Source organism: Manihot esculenta, chromosome 1 (assembly GCF_001659605.2).
Source record: "Manihot esculenta cultivar AM560-2 chromosome 1, M.esculenta_v8, whole genome shotgun sequence".
Classification (NCBI taxonomy): Eukaryota; Viridiplantae; Streptophyta; class Magnoliopsida; order Malpighiales; family Euphorbiaceae; genus Manihot; species Manihot esculenta.
In genome coordinates this window covers 4,339,326-4,360,679 of record NC_035161.2, presented here as the reverse complement: position 1 = coordinate 4,360,679, position 21,354 = coordinate 4,339,326, and the positions used below count along the sequence as shown (strand labels likewise).

The following is a 21,354-nucleotide window of genomic DNA, read 5'->3' as shown; positions in this document are numbered from 1 at the left end:
AGTATTTTATTATTTAATTTTTATAATTTTAAAAAAATTAATAATAATTTTTAATTTTTAAAAAATCTACTAATTAATTTATTAATTTTATAAAAATCTATCATTTAATTTTTTTAATATTATTTTTAATTTTTTTAATATTTAACTACTAAAATTAATAAATTTTATAAAATTTTAATATATTTTTTAAAATCAAAATAACTTGTGAATTTTTTCATTGAAATTAAATAGTAATTTTAATTTAAAAATTTAACGGCTCTCCCTCTTCTCCTTCCCTTGCGCCTCGCTCGGATCTCAGAACCCATTCCATTCATCGATTCTTAGACCCCAGACAAAACTTTCCTTTCTTTTCCTTTCCTTTCCTTTCCTTCCTCTTTCTCACTCTCTCTCCTTCCATCGCTCGCATCGAGAGCTCATTTCTCCTCCAGAGACGCTCTCGATCCATCGAGCAAACAATCACCTTAGGAAGGAGACGTTCTTCTGCTATGTACTTAACAAGATTTCTCCGATAATTAATAATAACAACAAAGATAAATAAATTTCCTGTTTGTTTTTCTTTTTCTTGAATCGAAAGATCGAGGAATATTATAAGAATAACCAAATTCCGGAGGAAAATTCAAATTAATGGAAGGAATAACAACGCAGTTGAGGAGAGGAATCTCCCGCCAGTTGTCGACGGGGTCATTTCGGAGGACCTTAAGTAGGCAGCTTTCTAGGCAAACTTCTCTCGATCCCAGGAAGAGAAATTTGAGATTTAGCTTTGGGAGGCAGTCTTCGCTGGATCCTATTCGGAGGAGTCCTATTGATGATGAGCAGTTTGCGGTTCCGGAGAATCTCGACACTACAATGCAACTGCTGTTTCTGGCGTGCAGAGGAGATGTGCATGGCGTTGAGGATTTGTTGAATGAAGGAATTGATGTTAATAGCATTGATTTGGATGGGAGGACTGCGTTGCATATTGCTGCTTGTGAGGGACACTTGGAGGTTGTCAAGCTTTTGTTGAGTAAGAGGGCTAATATTGATGCTCGTGATCGCTGGGGGAGTACGGTAATGTTCTACATTTTTTTTTCATGAAATAAGGAAATGAAAAACCCTGAACAATATGATTCCATTTCTCGTTTGGATTGCAACGAGAATCTAATTTTGGTTATTAATTATTGGAATTGAATGTCGGGTAATTGGAGACATTGGAGAATATCTTGATATATGATTCCATTGAAATGATCTTCGTTTGGACAGGCATGTGCTGATGCTAAATATTACGGAAATGTAGAAGTGTACAATTTTTTGAAGGCTCGAGGAGCCAAAGCGCCGGTAGAATATCTTCTTTTTTTTTTTTCCATTTCCGTTCTTGAGCTTGCTATTATTATATTGAAGGTACGACAATTTTTGTTTATGTTTCTGTTATTATTTTAGAAAACCAGGAAGACCCCAATGACTGTTGCGAATCCTCGAGAAGTCCCAGAGTATGAGCTTAATCCATCAGAGCTGCAGGTTCGAAAGTGTGACGGGATCTCAAAAGTATGGTTCTATTCCCTTTATGTAAACTATGCGTGTTTGGGGGAAGTTTTGAGAGCAAGTTTAAATCTTAACTATGATTTGCTGGTTTCTAATGCATTCCTGTCCCTGTTGTTCACGATAATTTTAATTATTCATCCTTCGTTATTTTGGAACTGGTTTTGTTGGTACTTGGCAAGAAGTTCCAGGAGGCAAGATGCTTTACCTGGCCATTTAAGTGGGTATGCATTATTGTCTTCAGCACATATAGTGACAGATAAGGGTCGTCTTTCCTCGATCCCACTGACACGATTCATGGACTTCAGGGATTAAGCTATTTACAATGAACTCATTGTTATGCCACTCGCCTTTTCCAAATCACCTATTATTTTCTCTCCTTTTCTTAGGCGTTTGACAATGTTATTTCTTGTAGGATATTTTTCATGTTGAAAGGGATTTAGTTGTTTCTTAAAAGGACTGGGCTTTAAGTTTTCTTTAAAATGATGGGTTTTTTAGTGTAGCAAATGGGAATGCTAATTAATATCCCATTGTCTCTGTCCTTCTGGATAATTATAGCTTAAGTACTTAACTTTGATATTCTTTGTGGATATTTTATGCAGCAGGGAACTGATTTTGTTATGCTTCATCTGATGTCTTATCTGCATTATTAATAGATATTTTCTATAGCAGGGATCACATCAAGTGGCCAAATGGAATGGCACCAAGGTTAGCGTAAAGATACTACACAAGGATACCTATTCAGACCCTGAGAGCATGTATGTGCTCACATTCCTTTCCTTTCCTTTCCTTTTTTATTTGTTTTAAAGAATCATGCAAGTATTCTCTCGTTTCTGATGTTAGAATTAAAGATATTGGTTTATTAATGTCCTATTTAGATTTCAGTACACATATTATTCCTTTGCAGCAAGGAAAATTATCTATCCAAGGTCATTTGACTACAAAAACAACAATAAATCTGAACTCCAGACTAATTGGGACCGGCTATATGAATCTTGTTTCACCATTCATATCTAAACATTGTAAATTTGTTGTTATTACTTCTCTCCGTGTTCTTTTAGGACACCACTTTCCTTATCATTCCTAATTTTGTTCATTACAGTAGTACCAGCATCTATCTTAACATTCACATTTTCTACAAACACATCTTATGTATTCATCTTATCTTAGATGTCCAATACTCACTACTGTACAACATATATGACATGACCGTAGTTATGACCAATTTGATTTTTTGGTTTTCTATGTCCAATTTATTTTGTTTGAGTAAAATTTGAAAAAATAATAAATTTATTTTGTAATAATTTTTATATTTTGGAACTTTTGTTGCTAGTGTTTGTATGCGCTTACTTGGATTTTTCTCTTCCAAGGAATTCTGGAATTTACTATTCATGGCTTTAAAATTGCTTCTAATTTCATCCTTCTCTTCCTCTTTCTCTCTTCTCCTCTCCATTTTCTTCTTCTTCCTCTTCTTTGTTTGTGCAACAGAAATGCTTTCAAACATGAGTTAACCTTATTAGAGAAGGTCAGGCATCCTAATGTGGTTCAGTTTGTTGGAGCTGTTACCCAAAATATACCCATGATGATTGTCTCGGAGTATCTTCCTAAAGTAAGCCCCTCTCTCTAATGTGGATGTTTCCTAGTTTGAAACCATGGAAAAATATGGATACTGCATATTCTAATTTCTAAGACAATTTAAAAGCAGGGACTTGATATTAAATATAGGAAATGAAAAAATTCCATACTAAATCTAGTGTGACTATTTTCTGACTTTGATTTGCTATTAGTTATTAACATTTGATGGAAGCTATTAGTTGATTAGTTCCTAACCTTGATGGAACTTATAACCCTTAAAATGTTTACGTGGGCCTTATTGCCAATTATTTTTTTGGTAAATTTGTAACAAATTATTTTTATTGACCCTAATAGATATAACCTTATTGCATAAAACTGCTTTAAAAAGATTGTTTGATTTCATGATAGGTTTTTATTATTCATCTGAAAAAAAAATTCTACTTTATTATTTGCTCAGAAAATTAAGTATTCTGGTGTTACAATGTTATTTAGTTGAATTGTGAGTGCATTGGAGCAAAATATCCTGAATATGATTGGATAAATTAAAACTTTGCTTTCACTCTCAAATGCTTTTAAAATATATCTTCTTTGTGTTGTAGATTTCCTTATAAAAATCATATTTTGGATTCATTTGATTGACTTAGGTCCATAGTAGGTGTCTTTTAGAATAGTTTCTTTCTTGGTCCAGTTATGGAAAGCGAAAAGCTTCAGGAGGTGCAATACCTTGATCGAATGGTTTAAAGATTAATTTAACGGTAAATTTTCTGCATCTCAGGGTGATTTGGCAAGTTATCTTCACAAGAAAGGGCGTCTTTCTCCATCCAAAGCTTTGAGATTTTCTCTTGATATTGCTAGGCAAGTGCACTTTAGAATTAAAATGGAGCTTTCTGGATTAATGAAGTTAGAATAATCACTACAACAGAACAACTATTAAAGCCTTGAAATGCTTGTTCTATTTTACACTGTCAATGATCTCCAGATGCTTGGTTTTTATGATGTCTTGATTTGCTGTACAGGGGAATGAACTGTCTTCATGAATGCAAGCCGGATCCCATCATCCATTGTGATTTAAAGCCAAAGTAAGATAAGCAAATGCAAAAAGTTAATCTACTTGTAAAGTGAATTTTAATTTTACACATTTGGATGTACATTTCTTTAATATTTCAAATTTTGGTAAGGTGCCAGAAATATTTTGCTGGATAGTGGTGGTCTGTTGAAGGTATCTGGGTTTGGTTTGATAAAGTTGTCAAAGATTTCAACTGACAAAGCTAAAGTAGCACCGGGGACTCCCATTGAACCTTCAAGTAAGTTCTTACATTATATGAACTGAAGTTAAAGCACTCTGAATTATAACTACTCTCACCAAAGTTCATACTATTGGTGAAAAACTAAAAACAACAGATATTCTGGACTGGAATTCAAGTAATGGTGTTGCTTTGTTGGTTTGTAGATATTTATGGCGCACCTGAGATTTACAAAGATGAAATATTTGATAGAACTGTGGATGCATACTCTTTTGGTATAATTTTGTACGAGGTGCATTTCTTTTTTTTATATATTTCTTAAGTATTGGCATGCTTAGTAGCATGATTAAGATTCATCAACTTGAATTAGCTTATTACATCCCGTACTGATATGTCATGCAGGCTTATTATATTAGCAGGTTGTTTAATAGTAGGAAGTAGGAAGTAAAAGCTAAACTCTCTTTTTCCCTTTTCTTGTATTTCTTTTGGGCTTAGATGATTGAGGGAGTGCTGCCTTACCATTCCAAATCTCCGGAAGAGGCTGTAAAATTGATGTGTTTGGAGAAACAGAGACCACCACTCAAGACAAAATCAAGAAGTTATCCTCCAGATCTAAAACAGTAAGTTTAACTTTCAGTAAAAAAGCACATTCACTCTGGGTGTTATTCTTTTGCAAGTTGGATAGAAGTTAATAAAATAAGGTCACCATAAAACTGTGATAAGAATGTTTAGCTGGAAGGCTACTTATTCTTCTGATTATTCTTTGAATTCTAAATTTGAAACATTTCTTAAATTTTTAGTTTTTTGAATTTCTGTTTTGAATTATATTTTGTTCTAGTAGTAACCTGTTCCACAACCATGTCATTACCTCATGGATTCTTAACCACAAGAATGCCTGTCAAATTAATGCTGAGCAGGTAGGGATTATTGCCTTAAGCCAGTTAATAGGATAAGTGCTGAAATTTAGGTGAGTTAATAATGATCTTTATCATTTCTCCCCATTAGAGGGACTGCGGTTCTGTAATATTCTAATATTTTTGGTCCTCTATGTTCTCTAGAATATGAGGGCTTTAGAGCTTCAAAGAAGGTTATACTTTGAGTTTTTTCTTTTTCTTATAATTTAGTGTTTTTTTTTTTTTTGAGAATTCTTATAATTTAGTTATTGAGGAATTTTAATTTGCATATGTTTGTGAGCATGCATGCTACAACAAAATGACTAAATATTTGATTACTTTGTATGTAAAGCTTTGTACTGAAGAAGGAGTCTAATGGTTTTAGAAGCAATCTTGATCTACATGCAGGTTGATTGTTGAATGTTGGCATCCGGAGCCTGTTGCTAGGCCAACCTTTTCTGATATCATTGTACGGTTGAATAAAATAGTTGCCCAGTGTTCAAAACAAGGATGGTGGAAAGACACTTTTAAGCTTCCTTGGTATGTTTCATTACCAAATCACTTTTATATTTTGTTCCATCTGTTATTAACAAAAGAAGCCATGGCCAAGGTTCTTGACTTGGATCTTCTACATATCCTAGTCAAACACTTCTGGAGGGTTTGTTAAACAAAATTCCATGTCCATAGCTCTTCTGTACCTCCCCTATAGACTATTAAAATTTTTTCTACTAAATTTGTATTAATAATCTATTGGATGGAGCGTCTACTTGTTTTAATGCGAGTGAAGCCCCCGGCCTTAGGGGAAGCAGAGAAACTGTGAAATGACTTAGTTTGTTGGTTATTGGTGTTGATGGCTTGGAGAACTTGAAAGCACTGAAGATTATTGTGAGTGTCTCGTGCTCTCATATAAATACATATGGTTTGAGAGCTAGAGAGCACTCTTGATGGTCAGAGTTTGTTAATGTGTACTGAGAAGAGCAATGAGTTCTATGTAGTAGTATGTGTAGCCAAACCACCAAAATTTTTATGTTTGATAATTGAAATTTCGCAGCTTTGATTTTCAAAAAATGTAGTACGCAATTACATAGAGATTGGAGGATAAGGGGAAAAAATGACTCCATAGCTAGAATTGGCAACAGCCTAAATCCATTTCTGCTAAAGAAAAGGAGAGAAAATGGTAAACTGAATTGAAAGTTGAGACTCCTTTGTCTTAAAAATTAAAATCTAATCAAAATACAAGCTTCGCAACATCTCCAAACCACCTCTCAGAAACTCTGTGCAAGAGATTGATGCTAACTGACCTATTGAGTCGTCTTGTCATTCAAACTTTGGCATGCCTTGTTAAATTTATGTTTAAATAAGTTTTGGCAATGATCTTGTAATGATAAATCATAGATACTGCAACCACAGAGGCGATGAGTGACAACTGTGCTTTTCTGTGTTCTAATTCACTATTGATGGGATGATATGCAGGAAGTAAGAGGCAAATCAGTTCCAGTCAAAGAAGTGCAACAAGATAAAGTTGAGAAATTTCCATAGCCTTAACAGTTTTGGAGCTTCATGTACACTATCCTAATTATAAATCAAATGGATCCTGGGCATTAATTGGATTGAAAATCAAAATGAGCTTTATCCCTTGTTTTCTGTTCTCTTAAGGAGCTGCAACAGTTCCTTTGTGTGTATAATATGTGCAAATGCTTGTTTTTTTGGTTGTTTATGTTCACACATACATTTTAAAAATTATTTTTTGAAAATGGAAGGCAAAAGGGTCCTTTGTTGTAATGCATTTGGGTGCTATTGGTAACAGTGAATGAAAATGATATACTGTTTATGATGAGTAAAAATAAGTTTGTTCAAATATAATGCAGTGCTACTGATTGGCTTAAATAGAGTAGAGAATGGGAATTATTAGTTTAATTGAGAAATTTGCATTTTTTTACTCCAATCAGTGAATGAGCTGAGCATTCTCTTATTGTCCCTATGAGTTCAATAATAGGCAAGAACTGGTGGGTGTCCATTGCCTTAAGACAGAAAATTGAGATTTCCCTTTTTGTTCAAATTGGAAAAGGGTGTGCAGTTTAGGGTTCTTGAAACAAATTAAACTTTCTATATAATGTGATTCAGTTTCTATAGTTTCTATATTTTAATGCTAACGATCTGACTCAAATTGATTTAAATAAATTTTTATTTATTTTTTCACTTAAATAAAAATATTATTCGTTTTAAGCCAGTTATATATAAATTTTGCAATATTTCTTTTCTCAATCAACGGGAGACGGGATGCTATTGGTGTTATTTTTACGGTGCTAAATTAAATATAATTACTAAAATATATCGAACCTTTAAGTATATTGGACCTTTTAAGTACTTTGATTTACTTATTCCATATATTATCTCAATCTATATATAAATATTTACTCATAAATTTACTAATTTCGTATAATTTTTTAATTCAGCGTGACTATTATAATAATAATAATAAATTAATAAAAATTAATCTAAATAATGTTTAAATTTTTTTTTTAAAAAAACAAAATTATTTATTATATTAATAAAAATCCATCAAATCGAAGAGAGATATCATCTCAATCAGAGAGACGAACACAAAGTATGAGTTGCTAGAGTGGCGACGAACCCATTTAACAGAAATATCAATTTTAGACTCTAACACAAATTCAGTTCAGAAATATCTAATCTCTTGCAAACAATCCATACTTCTGAACTGGGTTTGATTCAGTTCAATTTGATCGATTTTGCAAACGGTTCACTTGTAAATGGTCCACTTGCAAGCAGAACCGATCTGATTCAGTTTGATTCAGTTCAATTTGGTCGATTTTGATTTTTAATAAATTTTTTATTTTTTATTTTTTACACTTTATTTTTAATATTTTAAAATTTAATTAAAATATTTTAATTTTAATATGATTTAATTTCTTTATATTATTAAAAATAATATATTATTATCATTAATCGGTTCAATTCGATTTTTTCAACTTTTTTCTGATCAAAACCGAACCGAATCAAAATAACCAAAATTTCTGAAATTAAAAATCGAACCAAATTGAATTGAATAAAAAATTAAACCAAATTTTAAAATTAATTCAATTCGATCAGTTTATTCGATTTAAACCGAATACTGCTCAGCCCTGCATCTCGTCCCATAGACAGTTTTTCATTGCTGGTCCACTAGTTTTGCAATAATAAAAACTAATCTAAATAATTTTTCAATCCATCTTTTAATTTATCCAAAATAATTAATTTAAATTATTTAATATTATTCTAGTACACCTTATATTATTTATTTCCCACATTACTTCTAGTCTTTTCTTTGTCAAACATTAATTCTAGTTATTGATTTTTTTATCCATCATTTTGGTTTAGTCTACTACAACAAATATAAAATAAAAAAGAAAAAAATAATGAACTCCAACTTGATAATGTTTTATAAATCTCCTGAATAATGTGATTAATAAAAAATAATGTTATTGTAATAAAAAATATGTATTTAAGGATTATTTTATTATCAAATAGAACTCTAAAAACTGTATTATAATTTATCGTTAATTTATATAAATTTAATTTAATATTTTTAGATATAATTATGACAAATCAAAAGATTATTTAAAATTTAAAAGCATGCCACTATAAAAACCTCACTATTTGGAGAGAGGTCTGGTTTTTCTTAGGGTTTTGTTCTCATTTTTTTTTGGAGTTTTTTTTCAATTTCTGAACCGTTTCGAAAGGTTTTTTTTTATAAAAAAATGTGATTGAAAGAGTAGAAATTGAGAATTCTCATATTTATTTAAATACACTTACTATCAGACTAAATCTATATGAGTGCAAATGTCTCTTTATTATGTAGTTTTAATAATATAAGGAGATTTAATTCTAATCAAACTTAAAATATTTCTATTGAATTGTAGGACACTAAATATGAGATATTTAAAAAAAATCATTAGAAAGATAGATCAAACTAAAACGAATCAAATTATTCAATTGATTTTATTCAAATTGATTTCTCTCTTGATCAATTCAATTTTCATAAAATACTTAAATTTTAAATTTTAAATTTAATTAATTTAATTTAATTTTAAATTAAATCGATCCAATTGTTATTCCGGGAGAAAAAGTTTTTAGCCTCTGTTTTTCGGCTTTAGTTTGGTTTCTTAGAATGATTTATTTTTTTATTTAATTAAAAAAAATTTTTTTAACTAAAATTTTAAATATAAAAAACAGAAAATATGATAAATATTTTTTTAATAAATATTTTCGGTGAAGCGGAGCGTAAATGACAAAAATAATCAGAATCTAAAACCTAAGATGAGAAAATTAGAATGCATAAACTGTTAATCCATGCAAATTTCATTAAGACTATCAAATAGAAATTAGCTAGGCAAAGGTTTATCTAGATCATTAAAGCCTTTTTCGTTAATTTTATTTGTAAGTATTAAAAAAAAAAGTAAAATATTCTTAACTGCATTTATTATTAGACTTTTTAGATATGAAAAACTTTTTAATATATGTTTTAAAATTGAATAACTAATCAATGTGTTTTTTTTATATTATAAATATTAAATAATAAATTTTTCTTGAAAAATATATTTCTAATTTTTTTTTTAAATTCAGTTGTCATCGTTGAAATATATAATTACAGATATAAAATGGAGTAAAATTATTATTAAATTCCCATAAATATGAATTTTCCTTATCTTTTCTAAAATCTAACTAAAATATTTCTTAAATTTTCTAAAATTACATTTTAATATTATAAAAAAGTGTTAGTTAATTTATTTTATTTTTATAATTTCAATCATTCATAATATTTAATCATTATAGGAAAAACTTGACTAACGTTTCTCTTAATAGAATTTTATATAAAAATTAGAGTTTAATTCAAAAAAACGATCGTTTCAACTGAAAATTTTTAAATTAATTTTAAAAAAACTACAATGACTTAATAATACTACTATAGAAAGCTAAAATATTATATGTTTTAGCATATAAAATCATCCATTTATAATTTTTATAAAATTTTAAATATATTAACAACGTCATTTATAAATTATTCTATATATTCAATATTTTTATTTTATTCACATAAATAAATTTATAATATATATTAATTTATTGTCAGATTTGATAAAAAATTATATTTTATATTAATAATATTAAATAAAATAAAATATTATATATTTTATATTATAATTTTTTATATTTTAAATTTTTATTAAACTATAATATTTGTATAAAATAGAATAAAAAGTAAATAATAGAATTAATAAAAAAGTTATTGTTATATATATATATATTTTAAGGGCTATTTTATTAGTGAAATAAAATTTTAGAGACTATATTATAATTTTTTTTTATAATTTCTTAAATTAATTTTATTTTTTGGTTATAATTGAAATAAAATGAAAATTTTATAATTTTATTATCTGAAATTTAAACTTTTAAATATAAATATGAATTAATATAAACTTTTTCATTTTTTGATTTAATAAATCTTTTAAAGAATAATTTTATTTAGTTAAAATTAATTAAAATAAATAATTAAAATCAAAATAAATATAAAAAAATTAACTTTATTATTTATGATTTTAAGATTATGATATAGATATGAAAAGTAATAAATATTTAAATATTTTTTTAATATATTAATTTAAAAATAAATAATTTTAAGAATTAAAAAATGTTGATGGATAAAAATTATGTAACGGAAAAAGTACGGAAATAATAAGATGTATAAAAATTAGAAAATAAATTAATTTTTATGAAAGTGAGAGAGAACTAATCTATTTCTTGACCTAGATATATCTAACATACAATTAAGCTAATCAGACGGTTCATATTAAGTTACAGTCGTGCACCTGCGACACAGAGGATCCCCTTTCCCCCTCCCCTTCTAAAACCCCTTCTCCTTAATATAAAGAGCAGCCATCTTGTTCTTTGTAATTTCTTTTCTCTCAAGTCTTTCTATTTTACCAACTTCCTCTGATTGATTCATCTCCCGATCACAGGCACTGAGTTTCTTATTTAAGAATTGTAAGTATGTTGTGCTGCTTTCGGTCTCCTCTGTTTGCGGTTTATGTTGAAACTGAAAATTATAGTGAATTTTTTGCGGTTCTGCACATTTCTGTTTGGTTCCTGGGAATGTTTTCTGTTAGTATGATTCTCTCGTTCGCTATTCATTTCTGAAAATTACTGCTTGTATGGATATTGCTGTTGTGTCCTTTTATTTTGATATATATTTTTGTTAGATCTCTTTCTGTCTCTTTTTGCGTTTGTCGTTTATATTCAATTGCTTGCCTTGCCCCTTCCCCAGTAATCCACCAGCCAGTCTTTGTTGAAGCTGTAATCTGTAACGTAGCATACAGATTTTTGTTTTGTCTTTTTTGGAAAGAGCCCTTTATTTTTTATAGTCTTCTAAATTTAAGTTGACCTTTTTTTGTGTTTGATTTGATGAAGTAACGTGGCATGTTGTTTAATTGATAAAAAGTGTTTCTGATGATTATAATGGTCACGGAATAATAAGGGTAATGATATGATGGCACAAATGTGGAAAAGAAATCATGATTATATTGTTTGTTTTATTATGGTTTGGTTTATATGCAAAAATTTTGACATAAATGATAATTAGCTCATATAACTTTTGTAATGACCATTATGTGCAAAAAACTGCTAACAGCCAACGATGATGACGACCACCACCACTGGTTATTTCCCCACCAACCACCATCCGTCATCACCACCTAGCCTAGGTACCACCCACCTAGCCATCACCTGGTCGCTACTCACTGCAGCCATTTTCTCTTCCTGGTTATCCCTTCACAAGTAAACCAACTATCAAAATAAAATTATCATTACATCACATGTTGTATATTTTTCATTTTATTTTGTGTGTTCTAACCAAACATGAGAATGGTAGACATTTACTTTGTATCATTCATTTCATCATTACAGTACATTGTGCCTTACTAAGTAGCAATAAGTTTTTTGCTTTGCAATATGAAGTGATGTGAACAAAAGTACAAAAATAGTATTCTTTATGAAGTTTGCAGTTTGTTTCTTTTTGGTATATATTATTTTGTAGTTCTTGATAATATCTTTTGTGAATCTTTTATTTGCCAGAACAAGTAAGTGGTTGGCTATGAAAAGTGAATATATTTCTCTGTGAGAAGGGAAGTATCTGCAAAATGGCTTCTAGGGCAATTTTAAGACGGAAGAGAGTGATTTCTGATTACTTGAATGCCTCAACTCGCACAATTCAGAGTTTCCAATGTCTTGGTCATGCAGCTCCGAAATTGGATACACACATATATAATGGTACTACGAGCCAGTCGTCTTCAGATGTTAATTATGCAAAAGAATCGGAAAGAAATTTAGCGGCAAGAGCAGGATTATTTGGCTTTTCCAGAGCAGGGCAGTTTAGGCATGGATTTTACAATACCACAATTTTGGGTCATGGACGTGTGCAAACAGAGTTGGTTTATCCAAGAAGATTGATGTTACTTTCTGTTCGTGATGCATCAACTGTTACAGCAAAGCAACCAGACTTGGGCAGTGATGATGAGAACAATGAAGAAATAGTTGCTAGAAGGAGAAAGGTAGCATCTCCTGAAGAATGTGATCAAGCTGTTGAAGGTTTGAGCACTGCAAAAGCCAAAGTGAAAGCAAAACGCTTGCATGAATCTCAAAAGGTTGCTAAATCCATTTTACAAAGAACGTGGGCTATGCTTCTGGGGATTGGTCCTGCTTTCAGGATGGTCGCTTCTATGAGCAGGTTAAAGCCTTTGCATCAATTTTGTTCTTTTTCTTTATTTTTTTTTAAATTAATAATTGGCTGCAATCAGTGTGCGATTTTATGGATTGTTTGCTATTTTTTCTCCAGGGAGGACTGGGCCAAGAAACTTTCTCACTGGAAACATGAATTTGTCTCAACATTGAAACATTACTGGTTAGGTTGCAAGCTTCTATGGGCTGATGTGAGGATCAGTTCAAGATTGCTATTAAAACTTGCTGGTGGGAGGAGTTTATCCAGAAGGGAGAGGCAACAGCTTACCCGTACCACTGCTGACATTTTTAGACTAGTGCCCTTTGCAGTCTTTATCATTGTTCCATTCATGGAATTTCTGCTACCAGTATTCTTAAAATTGTTCCCCAACATGTTGCCATCAACCTTTCAAGATAAGATGAAAGAGCAGGTACAGGTTTGATGGTTGTTGTCTTTGCATTATAATTAACTGATGTGATGTTGTTAGTGTCTTTGTTCTCTTCTTCTATTGCAGAGGTTCAAGTATGGAATCTTACTTAGTATTGATAATGAGGGGAAATTAAGTCTATATAGTAGATTTGGCATCACAAAAATCAAATCGTAAAAAAAGCTTGTGCATGGAACCTCTATGTGTGGTCACGATTCTCATTCTGCAATGTTATAACCTGTGCTCATATAATTATGTAGTTGCTGCTATGCTTTAGTTGTGTTTGAACATAATATTTAAAATTTTGTGCTTGGATAGTTTTTTCACACAACTATGTTAACTAACAAGTCCAAGTTTGGCTTGTCAGCTCATGGTTATGCCTGGTCAAGTTCTGGTTCATTTGGGAAGCTTGACGTAGAAAAGCTGAAAAATGCTGATGCTTGCTCAGCTTGGCTTTATTGTGATTGTTTGCTGCCGTACTCAATATGCATGAGGACTCTGTATATCTGCACTTGTTCTTTATTTGTCTTGTCTAAACAGGTTGTTTTTTTCTTATCAATTGTACGAAATGTAGGAAGCACTGAAAAGGAGGCTAAATGCAAGAATAGAATATGCTAAGTTTCTTCAGGATACTGTCAAAGAAATGGCAAAGGAAGTCCAAAACACACGAAGTGGAGAAATCAAGAAAACTGCTGAGGATCTTGATGAGTTTCTGAACAGGGTAAGAATCAGCAACAATATCCTATGTGTGTATTTTAGCTATCTTTTCCAACTTTTGATGTTTGATTTAACCAACACAAGATTGTATAATGATGCAGGTTAGAAGGGGTGCAGGTGTTTCTAATGAGGAGATTTTGGGCTTTGCTAAGCTTTTCAATGATGAGCTAACTTTGGATAATATTAGCCGGTTGGTTGCTTGTGATTGCTTGTTTACTTAAGGCACCTTTCTATTTTTTCTTGGTAATAATATGTGCTTTGTCAAGTTACATGTTTGGTTTTTGCTTTTTTTAGGCCTCGCTTGGTCAGTATGTGCAAGTACATGGGAATCAGCCCTTTTGGAACAGATGCATACTTGCGTTACATGCTTCGTAAAAGACTCCAAAGGTGAGAGAGGGTTATTCAATTTGGGTTGCAGTTTTGTTTGTGCATGGCTTATGTTGAAATTGTGCCTAATCTAAGGCACTTGTGCTCAATTTGATAGCTTGTGTAGGCTGCTTTGTCAATTTTGAATTGGCTCAAAGAGAAATGTTTGGTTGTTTTACATTGTACCACCTTCAGGGGAAGTGATATTTATTCTTTATACTTAATTGGCATGGACTCCAAAGTATATGACTGATTGAAAGAAGGCATCCTCTGCCTTCTTCTTTCCTAAGCCTCCTTTTTTTTTTTTGTGTGCGTGCGTGCGCGAGCTACCTTAATCTCTATGTTCCTTTTTCTTTTGTGATTGTGTTTTACCACAAATTGATGAATGTGGTTTGCTTTACCTAAGTTCCTTTCCGTTGGCTAATTTATAGGAACAAAATTCTGTTGTTGTATTTGAATATTGATCATCCTATGTTTCTTATAGGATCAAGAATGATGATAAGTTGATCCAAGCAGAGGGCGTGGAGTCTCTTTCAGAGGCCGAACTTCGTGAAGAATGTAGAGAGCGAGGCATGCTTGGGTTGTTATCGGTTGAAGAAATGCGGCAACAGGTTGGGTTTGGCCTTTTTGCTTGTTTGTTTCCAGATTGATTGTCTTGGATCTAATGCCACTAGGTTTAATATGATATTTGCTTGTACTGATTAGCATAAGTGTAGCTTGTTGCATGCTTCATGTTGCAGTGGTAAATATTACATTGGTGTATACTTGTGTTGAATTGTGAACGTCCATTCCCTCCTTCATAATTCCTTACTTCAAGCATCTTATGCTGTCAATATGGTAAAAATCTTTTTACAAAAGGATTTCAATTGGCATGATGCAAATATGCAAGATCATGAAACGTTATCAATTACTAAAAATAGTACATAAATTTTCTTGTCTTGTTACATAATTTCAAATTGGTTAAGGTTTGAAGCTGACGCCCTATGCATTATTCTGTCAACTTCTTGACTTTTTATATACAGCTTCGTGATTGGTTGGATCTGTCTCTCAATCACTCTGTTCCATCTTCCCTTATGATCCTTTCAAGGTAGCCTGAAGTTCTCTATTATCTTGTTTTTGTGCCACCTTTTTTTAGTTTTAATTTTTTTGTTATCATTTAAAATTTCATCCCCGTCTGTATACTTAATTTTCAATTTCTAAGTTTTCTGGTTTGAATCATATGCAGGGCCTTTACTGTCTCTGGAAAAATGAAACCGGAGGAAGCTGTTCAAGCAACTTTGTCTTCTCTGCCTGATGAGGTTGTCGATACTGTTGGTGTTACAGCATTGCCATCAGAGGATTCTGTTTCAGAGAGGAGGAGAAAGCTGGAGTATCTTGAGATGCAGGAAGAACTTATCAAGGTTGAATTTGGTTGTGTTTAGAACTTTAGATTGATGTTCTTAGCAACATAGTAGACTTCTTAATTGCATTTGAAAATCAAGAGAATACTTTGTGGTGTTCTATCAGGACTGTTTTATAGTTGGATATTTTAGTATGTATTTTGGTTGACACTGTGTGGAAAACAGGATAATTTGAATACTGGTCATAAAATCTTAATATGGTCATATGATAACTTGATAAGTCTTAACCTTGGGTTCAGGTATGATCTTTGTGCTTCACTTTTTCAAAAAGGAGTCTCAAAGCATTTTTGACAATTGGGTTCATCTTTTCAGTTACTTAAGTTGGTGTTGTATTGATAATTCACAGGAGGAGGAAGAAAAAGAGGAAGAGGAGCTTTCCAGGATAATAGAATCTAAAGTTAACGAAGAGGATGTGGCACTGAAAGAGATGATTACACCAACAGCACTTGAAGCACAAGAACAAGCTAGAGCAAGAACATTGGAGAAACAAGAGCAGCTCTGTGAACTTAGCCGTGCACTTGCAGTTTTAGCTTCAGCATCTGTAAGAACTGGGGAGTTTAGAAATTTTTGTTGATGAAGGTTTTTAGACATTTGCAAGTCCTCTTAGGTGGCATAGGTCCCAGTTCTCGTTTGATCCATTTGGTTTTCATCAAAGTCAACTGTTGAAATATTTTAAAATGAAAATCAGTTTTGGCCTGAGTTGGACCAATCAGTTCCTATTCAAGGCCAGTTTGGTCAATATGGGTTTGGTTAGTTTCAGTTCCTTTTTAAACTGGACCATGGTCTGATCTACTCTCAAGTATTGGAGGATTGGGTCCTAGAAAGTTGTTGGTCATCCTTGCTAATTTTTACTTCCATTTGTAAACTGGAATTGGGTCCTAGATTCTTGTTGGTCATCCTTGCTAACTTGTACTTCCTTTTATAAACTGGAATTGGGTCCTAGAAAGTTGTTGGTCTAGGCCTTGAATCCATGCTAATTAACTGGGACTTAAGGCTGGATCAATTAAGTTTTATACGGTTAACCTGTATACAAGCCCAAGCGTTTTGGATGACGTTTCCATTTTTTTAAGAGATCTAAAAGAGGAATTTTAATTGTCTTTAACTCTTCATAATTAGTCGTTTAATCTTCTCTGTTTTTCAATTTCTATTTTGTTCTAATCTTGCAGTCAGTGAGCAGAGAACGTGAAGAGTTCTTAAGCCTAGTTAACAAGGAGGTATTTTGAACATTGAATATCTACATTCTGCAGCTTTTATTCTTGATTTTTTTTCCTTCTATGCTTAATATTTGATTTTGTTTATCTGTTTGGGAAGTCAACTGGCATGCTCTCTAGGTACTAGGCTTACTTTTAGGCTTGGCAAACTTCTTAGTTTTCTAATAGAGAGTATGTGTTCAGATAGAGCTTTACAACAGCATGGTAGAGAAGGAGGGTACCGATGGGGAAAAAGAGGCCATTAGGGCCTATAGAGCTGCCCGAGAGGAAAATGATCATGCTTCTGAAGTGAATGAGCGTGACAATGTTTCTTCAGCACTAATAGAAAAGGTAAGACTTATGGATTCCATTGCCAATTTACCATTTCATCATCTGTTAGCAAGTTTTTGTTCTTAGCTGTTTTTAATTGTTTTGGTCATTAATCAAACTCCAGGTTGATTCCATGCTGCAAAATCTTGAGAAGGAAATTGATGATGTAGATGCCAAAATTGGTAACCATTTGCGACTACTAGACAGGTGCATCATATTTTATTTTCTTTCATCTTTTTGGTTGTTCTCTACTCACTAGAACTCCAAAGATCTATAGAACTCTAAAGTGAATGCCACAAATTGTAGTTAGCCCTCTCTTGCAAGGGGTACTGCATAATGTTATAGAACACAGTGTGCTTCTTTGTAGCATGAAAGTAAGTGTGCTGGCCATTAGGAGATTTGGCTGTTGATGACTGTTATGCACAAGGAAGCAAAGAAATTACAAGGAACCAAAATGAGGAATGCCTTGGATTGGCATGAAATTTTTTTAACGTAGGAATGGTCTCTGAAGCATATATTGGAGTGGGAAATTCATTGGCTCAAGTTTGGTCCTATTTGGCTTACCAAGAAATGGAATTGGAATAGGAAAACAAGTCATTTAATCCAGGTCTCTTTGATTAGTAGCATTTAACAAAGTAGCGCTTTAATTTCTATTTCACAAAGTGATTTTAGGATTCCAATAACAAGGATCAATATTTCATTCCAGGTTTGCTCTATGGATCCTTAAAGATGTTAGAAGTTAGTGGATTTTATCATTGTTGAACAAATTTCTTTTTGAAATGCCATATTTTTGCACTGCATGTTGAAAAAAAAAAGCCTATCCTACTTCGATATATTTGAAAAAGAAAATGATATAATAATTGAAATTCTTCATACTTGGTGTTGCTGAACTTCCCATGCTTGAGGACACCAATGGAATGGAATGAAAAGTGTAACGTCAAGATCTTCTATTTAAAGTTGATATTGCAAGTCAAGCTGATTAGAATATTCAAAAGCCAGTTTCTTTGGTTATCTTTCAGGCATTAATTTGGAGGAATCAATTTCCTGTTTAGCTGTGTGTTTTATTTCTCTTTTTAGAAAAATTACTACTTAGTCTCTATGGTATGGAGAAATTCACTGCTTGGTCTATTGGTTTTGAAAAATGCATTAAAACGTTCCTAATGTTTTAAAAATTCTACTAATTAGTCCCTTCGTTAGTTTTAGTTGTTAAATATTGCAAAAAAGTTTGAAATGCCTCTGATACGGAGGGACTAATTAGTAAATTTTTTAAAATTTAGAGGACCAACTAATAAGTTTTTCAAAATCATAGGGACTAAGTAGTAGAATACTTAGCGGCAAAATTAATGGAGAGACTAAGTAGTAGACTTTTCAAAATATTAGGAATGTTTTTAGGGAATTTTTTAGTGCATTTTCTAAAATTGAAAGATTAATTAGTGAGTTTTTCTGTACCATAAGAATTAAGTAGTAATTTTTTCTCTCTTTTTTTTACTTCTTCATTTTCTTTATTAAAATTACTATCCTATATATTTGTGGATTATTTGACATGCACTTCAATCTATAATTATAGTCATATCATGCTTAAAATAATGGTCATTGCATTTTATGACCAGCATCATGTAAATATTTCGTGGGTCCATGATTCATACTGCCGTTACTTAATGGACATATAATAAAGGTGTAGGTAACATCTGTTATTCTTTGTCTGTTTGGTACCATATTATACAATAAACTGTAGTTAAATCTCTTATAAGTACTTAAACCGACTTATTTCTATTGTCTAATGCTCAATTCTTTACAAGATAAAATTTGGGCTTTCTTAGGTTTCTTTATTTTTCGCAGAATGCAAATTAAAAATACAAGTTAAAAATACTAGTTTAGGTTCTCATTTTATTGTATATTCTATTCTATTTATTTATTTTTACAAATTCTTTTGGATCCATGGCATTCCTTTTGGTAGTGACATGAAGGTGAAACTTCGAAGCTCTGTTATTTTTTTTGACCTAGACTGATAATTCAAAAATATATATTATGACTCAGTTATTTTTTTTTGCATGTTATGATCATATTCCATTGGATTCATTCAGGTTTTCACAAAATCTTGCACATCTATTCATTTATTTATAAATGGCCAAATACATAATTTAGCCTCTTATTTTTATACAAAAAAGTCAGTCCGCATCTTGACTTTTTTGTTGTTAACTGTTGACACCCAGTTTTTATCAAAGTGCAGCTATTTCATTCATCAACCTTATAATAATATATAACTGTTATAACTTTTTAATCCATGAACTTTATAATACATTACTATGAAACCCTTGAAATTTATAAAGTGTAACTATTTAACTACTGAAAATTCTGAGTGCATGTAACTAATGTTTGTGCACACGGGTTAAATAATTGCACTTTTATAAATTTCAAGTGTCAAAAGTTAATAACAAAATGTTCAAGGTGCCAACTGAGTTTTTCTGTAAAAGTTACAGGTTAAATTATATATTTGGCCTTTATAAATAGCTGCTGTGGTGACAATAACATTATATTGTTGTTTGTGGCTTGCAGTTCTATTACATGCTATACCAACTCTACTTGTGGCTACAACTGCTACTTCAAATTTAAATGTATGGTTCATATTGTTATATTGTTTTTTATGCAGGGATTATGATGGCAAAGTTACACCTGAAGAGGTAGCAGCTGCTGCTATGTATTTGAAGGATACATTAGGCAAGGAAGGTGTTCAAGAACTCATCAGCAATCTTTCTAAAGATGGAGGTCAGCCGATCATTCCCACTCCTTCTTTCTCAATCTGTTGTTAATGTTCATACGTCTGCATGAGTTTGTGCATGCTTCAACATTTATTTTTCGTTCTCAGAATGATAAGCCGTACTCCAAAAACATGATTCTTTTTTTCTATTTAGAAAGATTTTGATTGTTGTTTAAAATGATAAGTGTATCTGTAGTTGATACTCAGATTTACAAAACAAATCCCTTTTAGCACAGATAAGTTGACAAGTGAATAGCTCCCTTGACTAGGAGAATTTGAGATCTAACAACGGATGTTTTTGACTCGGTGGCTTAACAAGTTGCTTGTCAAATTGTGAAAAAACTTATTTAATATGTAAAGTTGGAAAGGGAGCACGAGGGCTTGGAAAATCTGGCACTGCATTTTTTTTTCTCCCTTGTCATAATTTTTGTTGTTCTAATATGAAGATTTTGTCCAATCGAGCATTATATTTGTTTACCCAATGTGACATCTACTTCCATTAAATTCATTGAACAGATGGGAAGATTCTTGTTGAAGACATTGTCAAATTGGGCAGTCGGACGGAAGATGGCAACACTGCGGAATAGCTGAAACTGGATATTTGATATGATTTTTCATTATGGAATTGTCCTGATAGTAGTACTTGGTACCTAATCGGGGCTTTAGTTGCCTGATCAAGAGCATGCTGCTAGATCTGACAAACATTCTTTGAATGCTTCATGTTCCTGCTGTCAATTTCTCTACCTTGGTTTCTATACTTAGGTACTCCTTGGGACTCGTACTCATATACACACAGCTTTAGATACTCCTACCATTCTGATGAGATTTCACATTGCATATTTTTACTAGTGTTGTAAAAATTAATGGTGATAAATAATATATACGTATACAGAAAAGAAATTGAAGCCTTGATATTGGCCATATATTCTGTTGTGTAATATGTAATTATTGGAAATTAATTTCTATTGAAAGATCATTTTTGCCCCTGATGTCTAAAGAAGTCCAAAATTAAGTTTTTGATCAAATTAATCAAACCTTTTGATTTAAGGTTCACTCAATTTTTGGTTAAAAATAATAAAATAATAATTTCTCTAATCATTTATCAATAAAATATTAATTTTGATATTTTTTTATATGAAAGATTATTCTAAATTTTAGTTAAGAT

General features: G+C 31.6%; 2 protein-coding genes across 3 annotated transcripts; both read left to right on the top strand.

Annotated features, from left to right (window-relative positions):
• Positions 1-292: 292 nt before the first annotated feature.
• On the top strand, positions 293-7,086 carry LOC110623502 (integrin-linked protein kinase 1). Of its 2 annotated transcripts, XM_021768481.2 has the most exons (12): positions 293-1,047; positions 1,240-1,314; positions 1,417-1,521; positions 2,188-2,273; positions 3,004-3,124; positions 3,866-3,945; positions 4,107-4,169; positions 4,276-4,394; positions 4,541-4,626; positions 4,830-4,954; positions 5,636-5,767; positions 6,701-7,086. In XM_021768481.2, the coding sequence occupies exons 1-12, from the start codon at positions 625-627 to the stop codon at positions 6,705-6,707; spliced, it is 1,422 nt and encodes a 473-aa protein (XP_021624173.1). In that variant the 5' UTR covers positions 293-624; the 3' UTR covers positions 6,708-7,086. The 2 variants fall into 2 exon arrangements, 1 of the variants encoding a protein (XP_021624173.1); XR_006350454.1 differs by lacking the exon at positions 6,701-7,086 and having other exon boundaries at positions 4,541-4,609; positions 5,636-5,658.
• A 4,064-nt stretch (positions 7,087-11,150) lies between these two features.
• LOC110624659 (mitochondrial proton/calcium exchanger protein) lies at positions 11,151-21,178 on the top strand. The gene is made up of 15 exons (XM_021769883.2): positions 11,151-11,272; positions 12,359-13,010; positions 13,119-13,431; positions 14,003-14,149; positions 14,247-14,335; positions 14,440-14,532; positions 14,996-15,122; positions 15,534-15,598; positions 15,737-15,911; positions 16,258-16,452; positions 17,078-17,125; positions 17,306-17,452; positions 17,556-17,638; positions 20,082-20,197; positions 20,706-21,178. Exons 2-15 carry the CDS (start codon positions 12,424-12,426, stop codon positions 20,774-20,776), a joined length of 2,256 nt encoding a protein of 751 aa, XP_021625575.1. The 5' UTR covers positions 11,151-11,272; positions 12,359-12,423; the 3' UTR covers positions 20,777-21,178.
• Positions 21,179-21,354: the final 176 nt, after the last annotated feature.